The sequence below is a fragment of the Engraulis encrasicolus genome, chromosome 5 (assembly GCF_034702125.1).
Source record: "Engraulis encrasicolus isolate BLACKSEA-1 chromosome 5, IST_EnEncr_1.0, whole genome shotgun sequence".
Taxonomy (NCBI): domain Eukaryota; kingdom Metazoa; phylum Chordata; class Actinopteri; order Clupeiformes; family Engraulidae; genus Engraulis; species Engraulis encrasicolus.
This window is the reverse complement of record NC_085861.1, coordinates 18,142,949-18,165,732: the sequence shown is the minus strand read 5'-3', so window position 1 is coordinate 18,165,732 and position 22,784 is coordinate 18,142,949. Positions and strand designations below refer to the sequence as shown.

Genomic DNA, 22,784 nt, shown 5'->3' with positions numbered 1-22,784 from the left:
TTCAATTCACTTTCACTCATTTCAAAATGATGATTATTTAAATGACTCAAAGGGAAATAAACAAGCTATTTTGTGCGTTTTATTTATGACTAGGCTATTAAAATTATGACCATAAGGCGACAACTGCAAGGTGACAAGAACGCAGAATAGGCAAATGAACATCAATATACGTAAAGAGCAACGGCCAATATAAACAGTCATTTGGCCTGACATAATTACATAATAAATACAGTATTGATAAATCATGGGACCGTTTGGGGAAGATGCCACAGATCATTGCAGAAAACCAGAATATGTAGGCAAAAAATGTCAAATCCACCAAGTTTATTAAGTCAAATTGTTCTACTGGTTTTCAAACATCAATGCAGCATGTTATTAGCGATACATACAGCTTGTGACAGTTTAAAAAACAGCAGTCAACATTTAGATATATAGTATGTATAAAATAGGATGATTTAAAGTTCAACTGTTTTTTGTTGTTTACAAAATTTGGTTAGGTGAAGCCTTCTTACCGCTCTTGGAAACTAAGAAAGATTCACGTGGATGACAGAGAATGACTTGGGTTAAAAGATGGAAGCATTTAAAAAAATAAAAAATAAAAAAAGAACAGAGAAAAAAACGACTAAAAAGGAAGAATTGTGATGAAATCTTGATTTAATTCATATAAAAGGTCCCACGGTACCCATTTGACCTCATTTCAATAGTTTATCAACATCCAGAACGCATACGCAAAACAAAACACAGTAATTCATATTACACATTCTCGCTCACTTACATAATGATGAAATGATCACATACATAGCACACAAGTCCTTCCCACGTTTTCTATCAGACAAGACTGCTACCTCCCCCTTCAGCTTTCAGCTTCTCCTGATAAAAAAAAAAGTTCGGACCCCTTTTCCTTGACAATCCCTCCCACATACATACACAGAGGCAAGTGGACACCCATCACCAGAAGTCACGGCGATGGTACGCGTCGGGGTCGCAGTATTTGGTCACTACCACCCGGTTGGCAAACTTCCGTCCCGTGAGCCCCTGCATGGCCTTCTGCGAGTCGTACACAGATGTGAATTCCACAAAAATCTGGAAGAATAACAAAAAAAGAACAAAGTTCAATGCTTAGCTAGCATTACCATTGCACAGATGATGACATCACATGGCAGTTTTCACAGTGTTCATGATTTTTTTTGCTGTCAGTTTGAGTCATTCTTTTAATATTAAAGTTTTCAAAACAAGTCAGCCGTGTTTTTTGTGAAACACTTGCTTGCTGTTTTGGTGTAGTGGAGTGCAAGTATAGCTGACGTCCAAGATCAGTACTTGCTGTTTTTGTGTGTTTCTGTTCATTTTGTTCTGTACAACATGGGGCTATATTGTAAACCCTTGTTCATATTTTTCTGTATTGACTGATAGTTTAATCATGAGTATCACGACCGGAGTACTTGGCACGATAACTCAAGGTATCATAGGGGGCACTGGGCTGGGCTGTCATAAATGTTTTACTCTATAAGCGACATCAGCATGTAAGTTTGGAAGATCACCCCTCACGGTTTTGTCAATATTGCACTTTGTCAGGTGTTCTCTTGCACGCAAAATTGACAAAAAATATGCAACGAAATGTGCCCGTGCATGTGTATCCTGCAGCAAGCATATCCACGGCCACAGACTACTCCAATGCCATGTGATGCTACACAGTACAAGCAGCAGAGTTGCTTTTTGTGTGATGGAGCTACACTATGTTGTCATTTTCATGCAAATCGTATCTTTATCTAAAAATAGCAATGTCAGTTCCTTGAATATCTAAAACAGTCTGTGCACATCCTTCAGATGATGACACTGTGTTCATGAATATCTGATATGCATGGGGTCACAGAGATTTGATATGAACCCTTTATCTTTGAGAACTAGTTTGAAACATGGAACTACAGCACAGACTACTGGACAAACTCCACGAGAGTGTGACATCACATCACACATACACACACTTCCCCATAGGCCAGGGGTTGGGAACCTTTTTCATTTGAAGGGCCACTTCAAATTCCTCCAAGGGCCGTGAAAGTCCTCTGAGGGCCGCACAATAAACACAAACCAGGATTTCCCCCTGCATTTTAGACCTTTATTGAAGGCAGTCACTTTTACAACAGACTCCACCTTCTCTAGGTACCATGAATATAACCGAATTGTATTGAAAAGGTAATTTCTAAGATTCCTTTACAAAATATTTCATGTTTCATGTGAAGCTGCAAAACAGTAAAATGATGTCGGCGGCTGGATAAAACGGCCTCAAGGGCCGTAAACGGACAAAAAAAACCCCGGCCAAAACGACCCCTGCCATAGGCTAAATGAATAAATGGGACTCTGATGAAAAAAAAAGATGGATCAATAACGAAATGCATCTAAAACTTTTTTTTCATGAGGCTATTAATGTTTCCTCCCCCCGTTTCTCCATTCCAGAGCAAACTAGAAATGCACCCAGAGGGTGCAGACCTCCGCCAAGGAAGTTAAGTTTGTTTTTAGACACATACAGTGGGATATTTGTGTCATTTATGCAGGTTTATACACACCATTAGTGTGTTCAGAGAATTAAACAGTCAAGTTGTAACTAGATTATATCTGTATTTTTTATAATTACCATGTCCTTGATTAACTGTGGTCTGTTTTGTTCACCTGTGTGATTGTGGTATTGGCAAAGTGCTACATGCTATATTGTGAACTTACTATGCACTGTCCTATAAATGCACTTATTGAAGGTCAGAAGTTGCTGGTCACATTGTTATAAACAGTTTTGATGATTGGCAGCATGCCCTTATTACCATTTAAAATTTCACAGCTATTTCATATCACACTTTAAAGACTAAGTGGAATTATACCAATTGTGTCAGCCTAATCCAGCTTTGTGCTTACTACAAGATAAAAATCAACCTGCTTTGAAAACTTGTGATCACACGCTAGTAGAACTGTAGGCCTATGATTAGTGAAGGGAATGATTTTGACCAACAAAACTGAAACAACCACAGACAACCGTATGGTTAATCCTGTTTTTTGCCTACGATGGTATGCATTATTCTCATGGGCCACTGGTTGGCCTTAGCGCTGTCGGCTGAAGCGTGAAGCGGCATTTCCTAATTCTAGGGAAATCACTATCACCGTTGTTAATCAGTCTAGGCATTGCTGTCGGGCTTTGTGGTCCATCTCGCAACTGGGTTAAATTGAGTGAAGTGTAATGCATTTGACCAGCATTGTGAACTTGCACAGCCACACATTCCATATTGTTTTGGCGATGGTAGCCTACCTAATTAATTTGACATTATTGTCAACCGAAATGATATGCAGTGGTCACTGTCCATCTCACAGCAGTACACTTCCACTTCACACATATATTAGGCAGGCAGCGGTAATTAATTTCACAGGACTGTTTGTTAACTTCAACGAGGGTGTAGCCAAAAGGGTGCCTGCTGATGAGCACATTTTTAGGTTGATAGCAATGGTTTTGGAGCTGGCGTCAAAGGAGACAGTCCTTTTCCTTATTGCTTTGGCGGCACACCCGATTGGAATATTCGCCGGTGCTCGGCCATTATGCAGACTGTCGGGCTTTCTGATCCTGGTCCATCTCGCAAACAACTTGGGGTTAACTTTAAATGTAGCGAAGGGGATGTAGGCCCTAATGAATTTTACCAGCATTGTGAACGTACAGTCATACATTATTTTGGCAACGGTAGCCTAATTAATTCGACAGCATTGCGAACCTCAGTCACAGTCCACAACAGCATTGTGATGTGAAGTTAGGCTACACAATCACATTCCATATTTTTGACAACGTAGGCCTACTTAATTCGACAGCATTGTGAACCTAAACGATCTGCGGGGGTGGTCACTGTCCATCTCGCAACAGCAATGATAACATATGGATAACATATTTTTGGCAGCGGTGGTAATTAATTTGACAGGATTGTTTCCTGCATGCGGATGAACAACTTTTTAGGTGAAATCAAATGCACTTTGTGTTGGAGCTGGCGCGGCAAAGGAGACTCTCTCCCTGTTCCTTTTTGCTCAGAAAGGCGCAGGCACGCCGGTGCTCAGTAGCCAGGCTGCGCCCTCCTAGTGATGCAACACCTTCGGCGGCAAGTCTACGATGATAATCAGGCAAGGTGCTCAGTGCTCACCGTGCGCACCTTGTGGCAGGCAGTGAAATAGCAGCGCACGAACGAACGAACGAACAAACAAACACAGACAACACAGAAACCCAGGCGATCACATAACCTCCTTGGCGGAGGTAATTAACATTCATGGTGGTCATGGTGGGAAGTTGCTCACCTCTGCAGTCAGCCCCCCCATGGCTGAGTCAGGTATTGCGACTTTACAGCACTCACATTTGGCATTAATCATCTGGGTTGTTGCCATTGGTGACAAAGAGCTATGGTGTCAGAATTTTATTCTTTGCAGATTTATGGTTTTGCCAATTAGATTTTGCTGAATTTCTGGCGTTTGATTCTCAATTAATTACAGAAAAATATTACACAAACATTGCAGGGTAGTGGGCAGAGAGGACTGTTGTATGCCTTTAAAAGCAACATACACACTCAGTGTCTGCAATTGGTAAACAGAGGAAGGCACCTCAATGAAAGAGATGAACACTAGCGATCAGATTGGGAAATCTGTTGCTTATTTGTGCATGTCTGAAAAAGAAAAAGGAAATATCCTCCAGTGTTGTGAAATATCCCGTGTTGAGCTCCACTATGAAACACACTGATGTCTCTTTTTTCTTTTCAAACTTTCAACTGCACCCAGCACCTGTGACAATTGTGTTTGTTTTTTGAATGTGCGCACAGCTTATTTTACACTTTTGGTAACGCTTTAGAATAAGGTTCTTCTAATAAGCGTTTATAGTCACTAGTAAGCAGGTTAGTAATACAAGTGCCCAATAACATGCTTATTAACTTAGTTAACATGCTTATTGACGTTGTTAACATCTGATGAGTAACTTTATTTGAGTAAAAGCATGAAAATCGGTACACATGGCAGCCATTGAAAATTTCGTTTTTTCGCGACGCCTCCATATCCAGTATTAGTCAGCATATCAAGATGGATATGTGTACCGATTTAAATAATTACACAAAAAAATAAACCACTATAAACACATAATGAGCAGCTCATAAGATGTTAACAAAGTTAAAAAGCATGTTATTGGGCACTTGTAAGGGTATTACTACCTGCTTATTATATGGTGTGACGTCATCGGTCGAATGCTCCATTCATTTCAACGGGGCTCCCCAACGTTCGCACGTCTGTTATTTTTCGATAACGGACGGGTTGGTCTATAACAGACCGCTGTCAATGGCAACAAGACTTTTCACTGCTAAAGCGACTTTTCAACAAGACTCTAATCAGCTGCTGTGATAGACTACACCTGTTGTCCTGGCTACCTAGCTGTTGCCTAGCGGTGTTCCACAACGGCACTGTTTTGTTTTGCGCAGCAACAATCTTAACATTAAATAGGCCTAAAGAAATGTCCCCGCCATGTGTGAATCATTTAAGTATATCCATATAATAAGCGGGTTAACTTTCGGCGAGTCGGTCGCTACCGTGGAATAGCAGCACTTCAGAGAGAACAAGACCCCTCCGCTCCGCGTCAGGGTCTAAAGATTCTCTCTGTCGTGCTGCTATTCCACGGTAGCGACCTTCTCGCCGAACGTTAACCCTTACTTACTAGTGACTATAAAGGCTTATTAGAAGAACCTTATTCTAAAGCGTTACCACACTTTTTGTCATACGTGCATTTCAAACTGAGGAAGAGGTGTATACCAGTGTGCCACAATGTGCAAGGGAGTTATGGCTCGATAATGGGGGGTCATGTCAGTGTCATTGTTGGGATGATTGACTGTACCTTTCCGGTGCCGGGCACCTCCAGTCCGTCGACGGGCCGTGGGATCTCGATGCTCTTGACCTGGCCGTACTTGCCGCACTCCTCCTTCACGTCCTCCACGATCTCCTCATACTCCTCGTCATCCACCAGCTCCTCAGGCACCACCATGTTCATCAGGCACAGCACCTAACATCACACCACACCACCATGTTCATCAGGCACAGCACCTAACATCACACCACACCACCATGTTCATCAGACACAGCACCATCATATCACATCACGTTTAGAGGATGCTTTAATTCTGAGTGACTTAAAGGGCAACATACTAGCCTGATTATCATCGACCTTCAAATCTCTTCGAGACTTGGTCTGACCAAGAGCATAACAATTAACATTTCCCAAATAGCATTGTTGACTCGCCTCCCTTGGTTACTACAGGTTGATTGGTTCCTGATCAGGTGGGTGGAGTTGCGGATTTTTGGGGAGATCAGACGATATTTACATTGCTCTTGGCCTGACTAGAAGTAACAAAGAAGGGGTGGGTTTAAGAATCTTGCTCAAGGACACATCGATGGGGGTCAGACTGAACGGGGCTTGAACCTGCAACTTTCTGGTTGCCGAACAGGCTCCTGTACCAACTGAGCCACCACCGCCACGTAATACAGCAAATTGCAATTACGGGAGTAGGCGCTTTTACACAGAGCGACTGAAGCGACATCCACCGCAACATACAGTGTGTGGAGGTACAGGGTACAACAGTATGCAGAGTAATTCAGGTAATACAGACTAATTTAGGCAATGGGGCACCTAGGTCATACCCTTCTACTTCCGGTCCATGGTGCTGTAACTCGCAAAATTTTGAATGAGAGTGAATGGATCGAGTCAAGCTAAATCCTGATTCAGTTTGCCATGTAGTCTCGATTTTACATATGATTGCGGTGAATTTCAAAAGGTTTGGATTGGCGTCATAAGACCACTCGTTTCCCGCCGTCAATAAAGGTTATTTTAGATTTTGTACAAAACTGGGAAAGCGAAAACAACGTGCACCTCACGTATTTGACGTGAACCGAGGCATTACAGCCCAGTCAACGTTTTTGACATTCTCAGCTCCATGAGTTGCCCAGAAGGGGCAGAGACTCAGGTACCCCATACAGAGTGATACAGGAAGTAATACACCGTAATTGAGAAAATACTGAGTAAAAGCATTACCTCCGTGGGAATGCCGCCCATCTGGTTCATAGAGCTGTTCATCAGGCCAGGCACCTGCAGCGTCACTGGTGTCTGGTTCATACTTGTCTGTAAGGGAAGTGAAAAAGGGTGAAAAAGGTATGAACAGGGCATTCCCCATATCCATCCTCTAGGGATGCACAATACCACTTTTTAAAAAAAAAAACGTTACGAGTACATTAATGTCTGTAGCTGCCGATTCAGAGTACCGATACCGATACTTTCACCCCCAACATACGTATGGAATAACGGCCGACGAGGTGTCCCGATATCAAGGGAAATAATGGACGAGGCGGAGCGTTCTAACAGCCCGACGGCGCAGCCCGAGGGCTGTTCGCTTCGCCAAGTCCATTTTCCCTTGATATCGGGACACCTCGAAGGCCGTTATTCCGCTTATCACCCGGTTACCAGCATTTAAGTATTAATTTATTAATATGTTGATCTAAGGCTTCGTGAGAAAGTAGATTAACCACCGCGCTTGGTACATTGCTATGGGCACCACTTCCTAATCTGGTGAGACACGCCTCTATCGGAGGCATGTAAGGACGAGCGCAGAACGTTGGGGTGACTTGACAACCAAATGCAACTGGGTTTTTGATTTGACAACCAAATGCGATAGAATTAACGACGGGGTCTTGGCTTGACAACCAAATGCGATAGAATTAATGACGGGGTCTTGGCCATAGCAACCTGCAGTTTAGAATTAGTAACTAGCACTTCGCCAGAAAGTTAGAAAAGAAGCAACTTAGACGCCCCCATGACATCACAGGTGTCCTGCTCTCTGGGAGGCTGTGCTCTCCCCCCCCCAAGATGATTTCAAGTCAACAGAAAGTGACGAGATGTTGCGTTGTTTCATGTAATAGCAGTATTGGTGCCTGGTATTGGCAAGTATTGACGAGTACAAGTACTTGTATAATGAGCAAGTATCATGGCCGATAACAATACCAGTATTGGTATCGGTGCATCCCTACTGTCCTTCTCTCATTTCTTCTACAGTCTGCCTCAGATAACGAAAGAATTAAGGGAGAGTGGAGGAATAAAGTTACACAAGCCTGCTTGCAGCATCTTGCCTCCCTCCTGTCCTCGCCTTGCCCCTTCACATTTTTATGAATTGAGACATCCACGATAACGCTGAGGAACGAGGACAAGGGACGCTGGAAGCAACTGGAGAATTTAACTGAAAGACAACTTGGGCATCTTTGACAAAGGTTTGGGGTTGCCATGTTGGACTGTGAGAAGTAGGCCCAAGTTAGTTTGGACAAAATTTGGACTGCAGGCTGGCATTTCTCACCAATGAGCCGCTTGAAAGGGATAAATTGTTGCTCCCACCTCCCCGGTACTTACAGAGACAGTCTATTATGAATTAAAAGAATCTTTGGTACTTACACCCACTAAGGCAGCATTCTTGGAGCCCACACTTGCTCTCTGCACCAGGAGCTTCTTCTCTCCCAACTGCATGCCGTTGAGGCCCGCTATAGCCTAAAACCAGAGAACAGGAGAACAGATGGGGCGGCAGGTTAATACAAGTACGATACGATACGATACGATACAATTATACTTTATTGTCAGTTATCACTGAAATTCATTTTGCGTCCCTGAGCAACACTCGTTTAAGAGAGGACATACACATAACATCACATCACATCACAAGACTATTGCACAACTGACAAAAAACAGAGGACACAGGCCTATATACAGACATACATGCATACATTACATACAACCCACATAACTTGAAGATCTTACCAACATGGAGTGATAACACTATGCAGTCTTACGATTGATTTAGCAAAATAATCGATTGAAATATGAAGGCATGTTTAAGTCTGCATTAATCAAAAGTCTGGAGATTTCTACAACTAGATTTAAATTGCAGACTGCCACACTGCATCTGCGCCCTACGGTGACAAAAACCTGACCTCTGCGCAATGCAGAGCTTGATATTTGAGAAACAGAAACCCAATACAGTTTAATAAAATAAAATAAAAAACAACCATAATGCTGTCCAACCATCTGCAGTGTTGCAGATTACAGTCTGGCATGGCAATTCATCACCCCAGGAATCCAGCCAAATCTCTACATAAAGCACAAAATATTAGTATATCTGGTCTAGATGCATGTACATAGACATAATAAAGGTAGGACAAACGATGTGTAGTGGTGCCACCCTGACTTATAGTTCAATGATGATAACCTGACCACTCTTGGGATCATCAGGCAGCTGTGGCCTAATGGTTAGGGTGTTGGTTGATGATTGATTGATATATTGATTGATTGTTTACATTTATTGCCATTTAGGCAGCTATGGCTATGTTAGGGCGTTGGTATGGAGATCTTAGCCCTCCCTACACCTACATCCATGGCTGAACTGCCTTTGAGCAACGCGCCTAACCTTACATTGCTCCAGGGACTCTAACCACTACCCTGTAAATAACTAAGTCTCTTTGGATAAAAGCATCAGCCATGTGTAATGTAATGTGATGATAACAAGTATATATGAGAAAGGTCAAAGGTTAGGTGAAGTGAGTGCATTCTGGCAGTTACTGTACCTGGTCACCTACCTGGTCGCTGACATTGACATCCACATATTCACAGAAGGCGTAGCCTTTCGAGAGACCAGTAGCACTGTCCTTTACCAGGTTAAAGGCCTTCAATGGTCCAAACGAAGTCAACAACTCTTTCACCTATATAGTGAAGAAGCAATGTGTTCAGGAACGTGTGCTCACATTTGTATGCCACGTTATCAAGACATCAGAGTCCTTGCACTCCATCTCGGAGTGCTGATATGGAAGGAAAACTTTTGCGCATTTCAAGGAATTGATTGGTGGGCTAGACACTGACCTGATCATCATTGAGATAATTAGGAAGGCCGCCGATGAAGAGCTTATGAGCCGAGTCGGGCACAACAGTAGACACCACGCCTTGAGAAAAACAAATTAACAAACAAGTAGATAAATGCAAACAGTTCAAAGATCCATGCACAGCTTCTAGGTGCTGGTAAACGCAGGAGCGTTCACTACTTCAAAAGAAATAAGTTTACCGCACACTTTCTTGTCTTTGTGCTGGTTTATTCAGAGAGAGAGCAACGCGTTTCGCCTCTGTGCGTCATCAGGTTCGCTCAAACAAGTGGATAAGTTCAAACTCCTACTTTTCCATTTTTTAAGAATTTTTTTTTGTCTTTTTTACTTTATTTATGATAGCATAGTGAAGACGGTGGCGGGAAGTGAGTCGGGAGAGAGACAGGAAAGGGCTGACAAAGGAACCGGGCCGGGAATCGAACCCGGGTCGGCCGCATAGTAGACGAGTGCCCTACCGTTAGCCCACGGTAGGGCCCAAACTCCTACTATTCTGTTTACAATTTGCAATGATTGAACCTCTCTCATCCATCTCAGTGTGTGTGTGTGTGTGTGTGTGTGTGTGTGTGTGTGTGCGTGTGCGTGTGCGTGTGCGTGTGCGTGTGCGTGTGTATGTCAATGGCGAGTGACCTACCAGGTACATAAACGCTAGGGTTTTCACTCATGCCCGGAAGGGGCTGGTAGTCGTGCGGCCGCCGTATCTTCAGGCTCTGGCCCTGGAAGATGATGCCGTCAAAGGCCATGGCCTGGGTGGTCTCATCCACCGAACGAAACTGCAAAACAGGATTTAAACAAAGTTAGTTGTTTCATGCTTGAATATTGTGAATCAAAATATTTAGCATGGACAGAGACAAAGAATAATACACAGGGGTTAGACTCAATGAATTTTTCACAGGCACCTCTTCACTGCCTCCTCTTCACAGACAGCAGACAACCCATTCCCGCAAACAACAGCTCCAACTTGTATATAAACCCCTTCTTTGGTTAGCCACAAAGCAATATTGTTAGAAACCAGAGCAACATCGCCGACTGACCTCCAGAAAGGCAAAGTTCTTGTCCTGGTTGATCTGTACGGCGAGTACGGGGTTCCCTGGTGCCTGAGTCAATCCTCCTAGTCTCATCTGAGCGTTGAAGAAGTCCATCATGGACTCCTGCAGATACAAGAACAACTTCATTAATATTTATTAAAATGAATACTAGTATGGAATTATACCCTTATGTTTATACCCCTAATTATACCCCTATAGCCTTATGTTACTGGAAGAGAACTGCGCTCATCCAGCACAAGCCGTCTGCCTCTGCCATCCAGTCGCTCTAGGTACTCCCAGTCAAGACTGTTCTCCGTTGTTTTACCTAAGTGGTGGAACGGTCTCCCAGAGGCAGCAAGACTAAGCACATCTCTTGCAGCCTTCAAGAAACAAGTAAAGACCTTCCTCTTTCGAGAGAAGCTACTAAATTAATGCTTGAGCTGGCCTAGCCGCAGGGCAGACTCTTGACATGATGTTTAGTTTAGTTTGTGTGTGTGTGTGTGTATGTGTGTGTGAGTGTTCTCTTTATTAATTTAAAAAAAAAAAAAAAAACGAACCCCTCTTTGCAACTGCACTTGTTGTTCTCTATATTTCCTGTGCACTTTGTATTTGCTTGTGATGTTGGCTTGATTATGTCCTCTTTTGAAAGTCGCTTTGGTTATAAAGTGTCTGCCAAATGCATTGTAATAATGTAATACACCTCGAGTTAAACAGACAAGAAATGTCTATTCATTGTTCATTATTGCCTTGGGGGTCATTATTTTTCAGTGAGTATGAGTAGTAAAACATTCTCTGTTTGCATTATCTGCATCATTGAATACATAGACACATTATGAGTAAACAATACAATCAAAACTGCAAATGTCTTTCTTTCCTCATGTCTTTTGCAAGGTCACTGTCGATAAGGACTCTGCTGTTCTTTGCTTCTTTTAGTCATCTATGTTTTGTGGGATTCAGCACCCAGTTAAGAACTGTATTAATTAGAAGGCGACAGTGCGAGCGCGTCTCCTCCACTTTACCCTGTCGATAAGAACCCTCCGGCCCCGACCACCAAACCTACCTCAGTAATGCCAAATGGTATGTGACCGACATAAAGTCGCCAAGCCCGTCACTGTCGATAAGAACGCCGCCCCCCCCCCCTCCCCCCAACACAAACATACCATTACATTACATTACCAGTATCGGTGGATCGGCACTAAAATAGTGGTATCGGTATCGGCGAGTACCAACAAATAGGTCACCGATACCATTTACAGGTGCTTTTATGACACTTAAACAGCCTTGAAATTAGTTATTTCATAGAAGTATTTAAAAAGTATATAAAGTTTTGCTGGATTTGCTTTGTATTAGTCTTTTTACTGTTTCACAAAGGTAGGCAGCAGCCTGAAAAAGCCATGCAATGATTTTACATCCAAGTAGTATGCACTACAGCCCTTCATATATATATACACATTTCAAATAGGGTGGAATCGGTATCGGTCGATACTGCACAGCCAGGTATCGGGTATCGGTATCGGGGCCAAAAAATGGTATCGATGCAACACTACATTACACTACATTGCATTTCGCAGACGCTTTATAACCAAAGCGACTTTCAAAAGAGGACATAGCCAACAGCGCTAGCCGATACAAAGTGCCCAGGAAATATAACCAAACCTACCTCAGTGATGCCAAATGGTATGTTGCCGACATAGAGTCGTCGAGCCTGTCGGGTCATCTGGCTGCCCACGACGGGCACAGGGGTGGGGGTGACTGCCAGGCCATCGGGGGTCATGGTGGGCAGCAGGGCTGTGGCTGGAATCTGGCCAGCAGCTAAATGGCAGAGACAAGAGTCAAGTCAAGTCAAGTCAGCTTTTATTGTCAGTTTCATCATATGCACAGGTCATACAAGGAAATTGAAATTACGTTTCTCTCTCTACCATGAAGGACACAGACATTCACAGAACTGACATTTACAGACTGACATCAAAGAGCAACACAGGACAAGTAACAATGATGTACCAATAACAGTTAAGTGATGAAGTGATAAAAATACTGAGCATTTAACATTGGTGAGTAACAGTGATGGACCAGAGATAAGCCAGTAACAGTAAGTGATTAGAGTAATAAAAACAATTAACATTTAACATATAGGGGAAGGAATAGAAGACAAGAGCGATCAATTTCGGGTGACAACATAAATTTCCTTAAAGAAAGGAACTGTAGTCCTACTCTACTAATCTGAGTGTTAGTAAACAGTGAACACTAATTAGGTTACATACAGATTAACTTCAGAGGCAAAGACGTTTAACAACAGATTAACAGTTAAAGCAACATCTACTTACTAAGTAAATGACATCATAAAAATTAACCTACCCTGCATGGCTTTGTATTGCATGGGGGTGATGTGTTCAAAGCCAGGTGGTGGGACGTCCCAGTACTTCTTGATTTTCTTCTTTTTTGGTTCACGATGTGGAGATCGGCTGAATAAGAGAGTTAAATATAACCTCAAAACTCTTAATCAGAATGGCAAACTGTGTGTCACAGCATGTATATTAGGTGAACGTGACTCATTCTTGACATAACCATTACAGTGACGGACTCTCAAATGAGGTTGGCCTTTAACTTTGGCCTAAGTATTCAATGAACGTCTTTGTGAAACTTTCACAACTTACAGACACAAGTCCAACATGATTTCCAGAGCAAGGACGACAGACCAGAGGTACTATAATAAGCAGTAAACAGTTTTATATCACATTATATTATTGAACGTCATTTTCAGGGTGACTAACTTATCAAGACAGTCAAAACTAATAAAAGAAATAAAATAAAATAACCTGCGCCTGTGTCTGCGATCTTTGCTGTCTCCGTGTCTGTCTCGGCTTCCCCTCCTGTCTCTGTCTCGGTCTCTGCTTCTTCGTTTTCTCTCCCGGCTTTTGCTACGGGACCGGCTGCGCCCATGGTGTTTATTCTCCTTGTCTCTATCTGTTAGCCAGAGATGGGGTTCAGGAAGCGTGCAAGATACATACAAGATACATACGACGCACCCATCAGGATGACTGGTTTACAATCACTGGCCTGACAAATTATGTGTTTTTAAAAAGCATCATAGCATAGTATAGCATGCTGGAGTAAGACTAACATCACTCTGAGACACAAACATAAACAAATATACTTTGGCAGCGGCCCTCTGATTTCACATGATGAGGAGGTCCTTTGCTACTCAATGGCTGGCATTTTAGGACTAGCGAATTCTACCATACATCCAGTCATTCATTTAGTTGATTAGAACAATGCACATTAATCAATACATCAGCTAAAACGTATCAATATAAATATGCCGGAGTTATTAGGCATTGTCATTAGGCAGGTACACATAATAAAACAAATAACAATAAAACAAACAGTACAGCATGACAGAAGACATTTACCCACATATCACAAACATCAAGTAAGTTACATGAAAAATACAAAAAGTAAAAAAGTAAAAGCAAAACAATGTTCATGCTATTAATAAATGAATGGGAGCATGTCTGGTTTGCTTTCAGCCACTGTTTGTCATTTTGAAGGTGTTGACGTTGTCACAGTCTGATATGAGCTGACAGTGTTTTGGAGATAGTCACAAGCTAAATACTGAAGTTCTCATGTCCTTTCTGAAGAGCACCTGATTTTTTTCTACAAACAATTGACCCAAAGCAGCACTCTCCTTTTCTTCATTTATGAGCTGGCAGTGTATTCCAGGACAGCATTCCTCTAAATGGACAACACCATTTGGCTGAATTTAGTTCTACGCCATTTCACTTCACAGTCCCTTTTTGCTGGGCTCTTGTGTTTTCCGTGACATTGGAAATGATGCCGTGGTAGGATCTGTTGTTTACACTTCAAGACTGCGCCGAACATTTGCCCAGGGTTAAAAACAGAAATTATAATTCAATATAAAAAGTGCATAAAAATGCATTCACATTGATAATAAAACATGACTTGCACCTTGGGAGCCCTGAATGGGCGCGTTCCAATGGTTATGACAGGAATACATTAGCTCACTAATGAGATATCACATCAGGCATTAATAATAACCACAGGTGATATCCACCAGTCCCAAATTCACCCAACACACAAACCAAGCCGCATTAGGCAGAGGTAATCTGGTTTAAAAGTTACAGTAAAATGAAGGAGCTCAGAGAATAATACCCAACTTCTGAAGTGGTTCTCTGTCAAAAGAGAGGGACAATAAGCTAGCTGTTAACTTAGCGAAATATCTGTGGAACACTAAAACACGCTATATGCTGTTCAAAACAGCATTCACAACAGTGCATTGATTGACGCTAAATATCGGTTAAGTCGTGAGTAAAGAGAAACAAATGCATTATTCTCACCTTGTTTGTTTTCTGTCAGCTGCCTCTCAAATTCATCAAAATCCGACATGTTCGTGGTACTCCACGATGCTAGCTAACCTCAGATGGGGGAGTGGTGAACCGGTGATGTTTAGGCAGCAGCGCACACTTTCAGCAGACGATAAAGTTTAATGCAGTTAGATAAAATATGTAACTATAGCCTGTGCAAGCGACAGCTGCAAGACTACTTGCAGGAAACAGGCGTTACGGCATGCACAAACACTGAAATGTCGTTTCGAGGCTAGATAGGCTAAAAAAAGGCTAGCCGCTTAGCCAACTACCACATGAAGATGTTTCTGGAAGACGTGTTGTTGTAATAATGACTCTAATAGCATTGCAATGAATGGCGATCTATTAGTGGATACACTTCTGATATTGAGACTATAGACAAAATACAGAACAACTATAATATTTGTTTTATTTCAATTGCACCTGGAAAGAAGAACACGGTCCGCTCGCTCGTTTGACCTAACGCCAGAGTAAGTAGTTCCGGGTATTGCGGGTAACGTATTAAAAAATAAAGGTCCTAGGCGGAACAAGTTCTATTGCCAGAAGGACTTTGATCAAAGAATGTGGATCTAACTTTGATATTGCTCAATTAATAGTCCTATTAGTTGATGTCGTGTTTATTTAAAAAGTGCAATGCACTTTAAATACACTTTAAGAAAATCAAACACATGTCTTATAAACCTGGGCATGCAAATGAACTATACATTGTTATATGTGCATTGTACTTGTGCAATGTGCATACTATATTTGAATTGTACAGACAGGCATGGCAGAAAACATGAGCTGTTTTCACTACACAATATTGGTACATTTCATTCTCATTGCTCTGCACCCTGTCCTCCTGACACGTAGGGCACGTCTTGATACAGTTGGCCCACTTTGCCTCTTGTGTGATTTGTGGATTATGTTGTCACTCATTTTAAGGTAGGGCGGATCAAGGCGTGAACCACCTGTCTGTCCCTGGCCTAAACCAATAGAAGCATTGTCAACAAACCATAGGGCCAGCCTCCTCTCTCACGTGAATGGGTAGAATAAGCGTCTGTCTGTGTGTACGTCTCTCGTTGGTTAAACCTGAAAAACTGGGTGGGGATGGTGTTTTGTTGTTGTTTCACTCGGAGAAGTGGTCTAGTCTAGTCGACATTTTAAAAATAGATTTCCTCACGGGGAATTAAAGGTACATTTACCTTGTATTCCCTGTTAACTTCACGTTTTGCTGCTTTTTTGTATTCAGCATCACAAAGGGTTCCTCCGTGTCCCATTTACTGGGCTACTATTTACTGCGATCCGTGGTTTTAAGGTGAGATATGATCTCCTCCCAACAAGAGCTGGTTGCCATTAGCCTTTTAGTTAGCATGGATGTATGTGTCGCTTTTCTAGAGAACGTTGGCAGCTTGTTTTGGGTATAGTATTACAACTGTAAAATGTCGTCCGCGTTTGTTAAGAATTGACAGAGGGCCAAATGTTGAGTAATCGCCAATGTAATTGGAAACGATGCAGTTGTGTCATCTCCGTGGTGCAATAGGCCCTTGCCTACGAGTGACAGCGCTGGTGTATAAAGCGTTATGAAATACATAGGCTAGGTATTCCATGCACTACATCGATGATGACAACATGGTACTAATGTAATGTATGTTGGATTGCATTTGTCTCGTGATCAATGGTAGTGTTGCAATGCCGCCGATGCTTCTGTGGATAAGGCCTGTTGGCTACCTTAGTTTAAAACATTGTTTTTTTCCGTTTCGGGCGGACTTGTTTCCTGTCAAACCAAATGCTGTCTGTCAGTATATAGTTTTCTGAAATAATTGTCTTATTTCCATGTCATCTATTAATATACCTCTGCCATGCACTAGGCCTATGTGTTGTATGATCTTGCTGACTGGTTAGATAAAAAAATACATTAGTTCTACTAATTGCACAGGGAGTAGTAGATGTCAAGAGATTGTTCAAGATGTGAACTAAATGTTTGTTTGTTTGTTTGTTTGTCTGATTCCTTCTCTGCTCAGATGACCAGCAGCCAGTATCAGCGCACTGTCCCCCTGGAAGTGAGGAGAGCAGAGGGGGAGAGGGTTCGAGCGAAACATCCTGATAAAATACCTGTAAGTAGCACAGCCCAGGCATTCACAGAGTGCACTCTTACATATTTGTCATGAAGTCATTATGTAAAAATCTGGTCATTTATTTGTTCATTTTGTTTTACACCACATTACTTTCTTTCCATCCAATCAGATAATTGTGGAGCGGGCCGCCAGATCACGAGCCCCAGAACTGGACAAAAAGAAGTACTTGGTCCCCTCAGATTTGACAGGTAAGTCCTACTGTATTCCTCTATACTTCATCTTTTTTGTATGGGATACAGAAAGATGTGGGCCTTTATGTCAGGCATGCTGGGAGTGTTTACAGTGCCGACACACTTCATAATTATTTAATTGCCTATGCTTGTGTTTTGTGAATGGACTTACTTGGGAATGTTGCTTAAAATATTGAGATAAATTGGTCACATGAGATCTCAGATTTCATGATTCTGTCTGGCCATTCGCAATTATTTGTAGCCCTAGCCTGGGCTCATGAAGGCTGCCTGTCTGTGATGTTACACTGATTTTTACCTCCGCCAAGGGGGTTATGTTTTCGGTCGCATTGGTTTGTCTGTTTGTTTGTCTGCCTGCCTGTCTGTCTGTCTGTCTGTCTGTCTGTCTGTCTGTCTGTAACTCAAAAAGTTATGCACAGATTTGGATGAAATCTTGAGGAGTTGTTGTTGTAAATGACAAGTGAAAAGGAACTAGCAACTACATTTTGGTGGTGATCTGGATCACGTTCAAGATCCAGGAATGTTTTTAAAGATTCTTCACCATTGCGGATAGGGCTAATTTTGACTCTCCAGTTTCTAACTCCGCAAAAAACAAGGCAGAAAGACTAGAAAAAAAATAGATTGTAACTTAGTCAAATGTTCTATCAAACAGCTTCCTTGGCAGAGGTCTGCATTCTCTGAGTGTATTCTAGTTTTGCATTCTAGTCAATTTGGTTAAAGGCCAATCTGGTCTGGAAAAATGTAAATAGGAGCCAATAGAAAACAATTCCCACATTCATTCATTCACAGCCAATGATCTTATTGGTTGTGTAAGATCTACCCAGTAGAACACGGAGACATTTGAAAGACACCCATTGATGCCGCCTCTAGAGAGCTTGCTTTCCTGGACGTTTGCCAGACCGAAGCTCTCTGTGTACGAGCCTGACACGACAGACAGCCAGGCTAAATCCTTCCTCATTCTAATAAATATCAAACATTGGATTTTTTTTTGGGACTTGCAAAACTCACAACACTGAGCACTTCCTTTTTATGCTTCAATTGTCTTACAGTCGGTCAGCTGTGCTTCCTGATCAGGCAGCGAGTGTCCATGAGACCAGAGGAGGCCCTTTTCTTCTTTGTCAAGAACTCCCTCCCGCCCTCCAGCATGCCCCTGTCTGCGGTCTATGAGGTAATACCACCGTAATACCAACAGCATTGCTGTCGACACATCATCACATGATTTACTCATAAATGATGGGCTATTATTTGGACCAGGAGTCCCTGGCAGAAGAGACTCTTAGTCTCAATGGGACAATCCTGGATAAATAAAGGATAAATGAAAATGAAAATGCTTGATGGGCCGTTTACTGTAAGTCGCGCCCAAAAATGTTCTCCGATTTGAATATGCAGTGCTCTCTGTGGAGTGCCTCGCCTAATATCTTGCATAATTGACCTATACATAGTTCAGCTGAATGATATTGTGCTGCAAGGGGTACCATTTTTGTTGTGACCTTGAATTAAGAAACTGCTGTCTATTATCACCAGGGGTGATAGCAGTCCGGCGCCGCGCCGGAAATCCGGCGTAGCGTGGCTGTAGAAATTTTTTTTAATAATAATTTCCCCAATATTAATAAAATAATAAACTATCGCGTAGGCCTTCATTAATGTATGGTGAAAATAAATGAGCGCGCAACAGCCTGTTGTAAGAGACGCGAAAGGAACCCAAATGAGCAGCAGCCCATAATTGTATCATCCCGACATCTTACTGAAAAATGTATCAATTTGTTACGTCTTGCTCTTGAGTCACTCACCACAGCACTGGCGGCAGTCTTCTAGTTCTAGTGAAAGGAGAAGTAGCCTAGATTGGCTGTCAGTATGCACAGTAAAGAGAGTTCTAGGCCCCTACTGGTTACCCTTCTCAGATATTTTCACTGTCGACGGAGGCAAATCCAAAAATGGCATCTCGTTATACTGAAGAAACGGAAGAAAGTACTATAGGCCAAGTCTAGACCATTTGGATTCCGATAAAAAATTAGCAACTATTGTTAGCACAAATCCACATGGCTTGCTAGTTGTGATGGGTGTGTTGAACCGTGTGGATGTCAGTGGAATACTAGTGAAATTCTGTGATCAAGAAAACGTTTGAAGGTAAGGCCATTTAGTTATTAATTTGCCCACTGTGGCATGTTGGCTTGGGCCCGAATGATTTTGCCTTGCGCAGGTTACTCCAAAAACCTGACCATAAACGGCTTATTGATGCGCATAAACGGGCTCAGTGAGAGTATATGTTTGAAATAGGTTCGTCTATTTTCCTCATTTATGTGTGCTAAATGACTGCGCAATGTTGACAAACTTTGATGGAGATAGACGTTCTTTCAAAAAAGTCTGTATGCTCAAAACGGTAGGCTATGCTATGCCCGTCATGATACTTTTTTTCTAGGTGTAGTGCGTAAATGTGGTCTGCATTGGAATAGCGGCTACCATTGCGACATGTCCAAATGACAATGGAATGCTTGGATCGCTAATGTTTGGCAAGCCTAGTTAGCCTACACCCCTTGTAGGCTAGTGTGAGCTGAGTTCGTGGATTTTGGTCTACTGTTGATTGAGGGATGGTGTTTTGCGTCATTACTGACCAACCACGTGTCAAACTGATTTCAGGGAGATGTTTATATTAGTTATGCTGACTAAACCAACGCGCTCTGTGATAACCCCCAAACAGCCTCGCACAGGTTCACACAGCCTTTCTCTCTCGCCCGCTCTGTCGTAGCCCTTCTGCGTAATCGAATCCAGTTATTCCACGCACGATGCACAGGTTGTATTGTCTGCACGCTCTGGGCTACTTAATCCCTACTCTCGGGCAGGCTCATGAACTTCAAATACTTGGCTTGCGTTCATGTGGCCACCACGGTGTCACCTAGACATGCAGTGAATGTTCATCTTATCTTCACGCCCTGTGCTATTTTCATGTAGCTTAATTCGGTCCTGACTTTGTTTTTGTTGCTTTCTGTTATCTTTTCAACTCGTACATTGTAATGGGCGTGTGTACACGCGAGTGATTTTCATGTATTTTAATTGACTACAACCCAATGCGAAAGTCGCGCAGTAGTCACACAGGCTATATAATAATAAAATAATAAATAATAAAATCGCATACTGTCCTGTCCGTAATAACCACTGGTTCTGTCATCCGTGGAGTCGAAATATGCGATGTGAACGTGGGCCTGCATGTAGCCAATCATGCGCTTGTGCCCTAAATATCATGTACCGGTAATTAAAGGGCGTTTCCCTACAACGGAAAGGCAGGGGTTATAGCACAGCCCTTAAACAATCTGTGGTTATAGGTAGACCATGGGGCCACGAGTAGGCTATCTAAACGTATGTCCAGTAGCCTATACAAGTTATATGAGCAATGTCCCAATGGAAATGAAACTTATCAGCTTGCAGCAAATGTCATGTCATTTAAAAGTATTGCTCAATTAATTGGTAATCACCTCCTCTATTTTGGACAGAGTGTAGTTACTGTACTTTGGAGTAGTATTGCCTCCTACTGACCTGTCTTGGTATGGCTGCTACATATGTAGCTTTCAGTTAATTCAATGTGGTAAAATATGCACCATGTTTTCAGAAATGCATTCTGGTGTTGAAATGTTGCATTGGTTCAATACCCACCTCAATAACTTTAGTGCAACATCACAAGCCTAGAATGCATTTCTAACTGCATACGTTGGTATTCGTTTTTACAGCTAGAATTGAACGTGGTGGTCAGTTTCTTTCAGCCAAGTGCTGTAGCCTACCAACAGGGAAATGATCTGTGTTTTCGTGAATAACACTATAGAAATAATGCAAAAATGAAAACATTATCTTAAATGTTTGAATAATGTGTTTGAATAATAATAAGGCCTACATTACGTCTCATATGCAGTATGTCCCGTCGTCCCCCGGCCCCCCCTCCCCGACCAGGAAAAAAGTTCAGGCTCAGGATTTTTTTTCACTATCACCCCTGTATCACATCTTCTAACGCCGGGGACACATACACGCAAATTTAGCCAAGCGATGGGAACTGTGCCATTCATTCCTGTGAGGGAGGTGAAGGCGAGCGAACAGGAGCGAAGCGAAGCGAAAATATGAATCCAAGTTTAATATTATGCAAATGAGGAGTGAATTTCGCCTGCGGCAGCCAATGGAATCAACAACATAAATGTTTCATTTTATTTGATTCCACACGCCGACTTGATGACGGTTCAGAATGGAAAGCTGAATTCCACCTCTTTTCGCTTCGCTTTTCGCATTTTGCCTGCATGTGTTCCTGGCGTCAGTCAGCCAGTTCTTCTTGTGTGATTAGCACAGCCGATCTGACTGACTGTAGGTGGTATGGATTATATCTTCGTACAGTAAGTCAGATTGCCCATCAATGCTGATGGCTTGCATGTAAAATGAATCAACGGTTAAGCCCTCTCTCCATCTCTATGGTTACAGGAGCACCACGAAGAGGACCTGTTCCTGTACATGACATACAGCAACGAGAGTGTGTACGGTGCCTGAGCGGGATCAAGTAGAGCGAAACGAGAGCATGACTGAGAGTGGATGCAAAGAAAGAGGATAGTGAGACAGACTAAAATTCCTAATGTTTTACCACTATAATCTCACATAAGATAAGTATGATGAAGGGTAGAGGGGGCTTGGGAGATGGTCGACCTGGGTGGGGGCTTGGTATTTCGGGCGGGGGCTGGGTATGAGGGGGCATTTCTTTACGTCAGTATTTTGGAGTAATATTGTGTTACATAATATCTATCACGATCCATGTGCGAAATATGATTTGAACATTTTGAATTTTTGAGAGCGAGAGCTGTGAAAAAAATTGAAAGATCAAGGGTGTTGGGAAGCTCGATTGAGGATAAAGTGTAAACGTTCAAAGAGATGAGAAAGAGGGGAGATCTTGACCCGTTCACCTTCTCACTCACTCTCTCCCTCTTGTGAACGAATCATCTGTATTTAATGCAAATAGTATTTTTTGTAAGTAAGTAATATCGAAAACATTTTTTGTGCAAAATAAAATCTTTGAAACTGAACTGAAATGGTGAGTGCCTTGCATTCAGGTTTTAAGCACCCTGTGACTTTGTGTGTTTGTTTGCATGCAGGTGACCT

General features: G+C 42.3%; 2 protein-coding genes across 6 annotated transcripts; one reads left to right on the top strand and one right to left on the bottom strand.

The window, feature by feature from the left end:
- Positions 1 to 309: 309 nt before the first annotated feature.
- On the bottom strand, positions 310 to 15,825 carry u2af2a (U2 small nuclear RNA auxiliary factor 2a). 4 transcript variants are annotated; one of them, XM_063198804.1, is made up of 13 exons: positions 15,779 to 15,812; positions 15,329 to 15,454; positions 13,790 to 13,937; positions 13,329 to 13,435; positions 12,634 to 12,785; positions 10,980 to 11,096; positions 10,580 to 10,718; positions 9,932 to 10,011; positions 9,640 to 9,774; positions 8,477 to 8,569; positions 7,073 to 7,159; positions 5,882 to 6,046; positions 310 to 1,083 (listed from the first exon to the last, which is right to left on the bottom strand). In XM_063198804.1, the coding sequence occupies exons 2-13, from the start codon at positions 15,375 to 15,377 to the stop codon at positions 949 to 951; spliced, it is 1,407 nt and encodes a 468-aa protein (XP_063054874.1). In that variant the 5' UTR covers positions 15,378 to 15,454; positions 15,779 to 15,812; the 3' UTR covers positions 310 to 948. The 4 variants fall into 4 exon arrangements, with proteins under 4 accessions (XP_063054874.1, XP_063054873.1, XP_063054875.1 ...); XM_063198803.1 differs by having other exon boundaries at positions 15,329 to 15,825; XM_063198805.1 differs by having other exon boundaries at positions 9,652 to 9,774; positions 15,329 to 15,825.
- Positions 15,826 to 16,441: 616 nt separating this feature from the next.
- On the top strand, positions 16,442 to 22,708 carry zgc:92606 (uncharacterized protein LOC100000242 homolog). 2 transcript variants are annotated; one of them, XM_063198799.1, is made up of 5 exons: positions 16,442 to 16,652; positions 17,359 to 17,451; positions 17,582 to 17,660; positions 18,710 to 18,828; positions 22,116 to 22,708. In XM_063198799.1, the coding sequence occupies exons 2-5, from the start codon at positions 17,359 to 17,361 to the stop codon at positions 22,179 to 22,181; spliced, it is 357 nt and encodes a 118-aa protein (XP_063054869.1). In that variant the 5' UTR covers positions 16,442 to 16,652; the 3' UTR covers positions 22,182 to 22,708. The 2 variants fall into 2 exon arrangements, with proteins under 2 accessions (XP_063054869.1, XP_063054871.1); XM_063198801.1 differs by lacking the exon at positions 16,442 to 16,652 and adding an exon at positions 16,912 to 16,982.
- Positions 22,709 to 22,784: the final 76 nt, after the last annotated feature.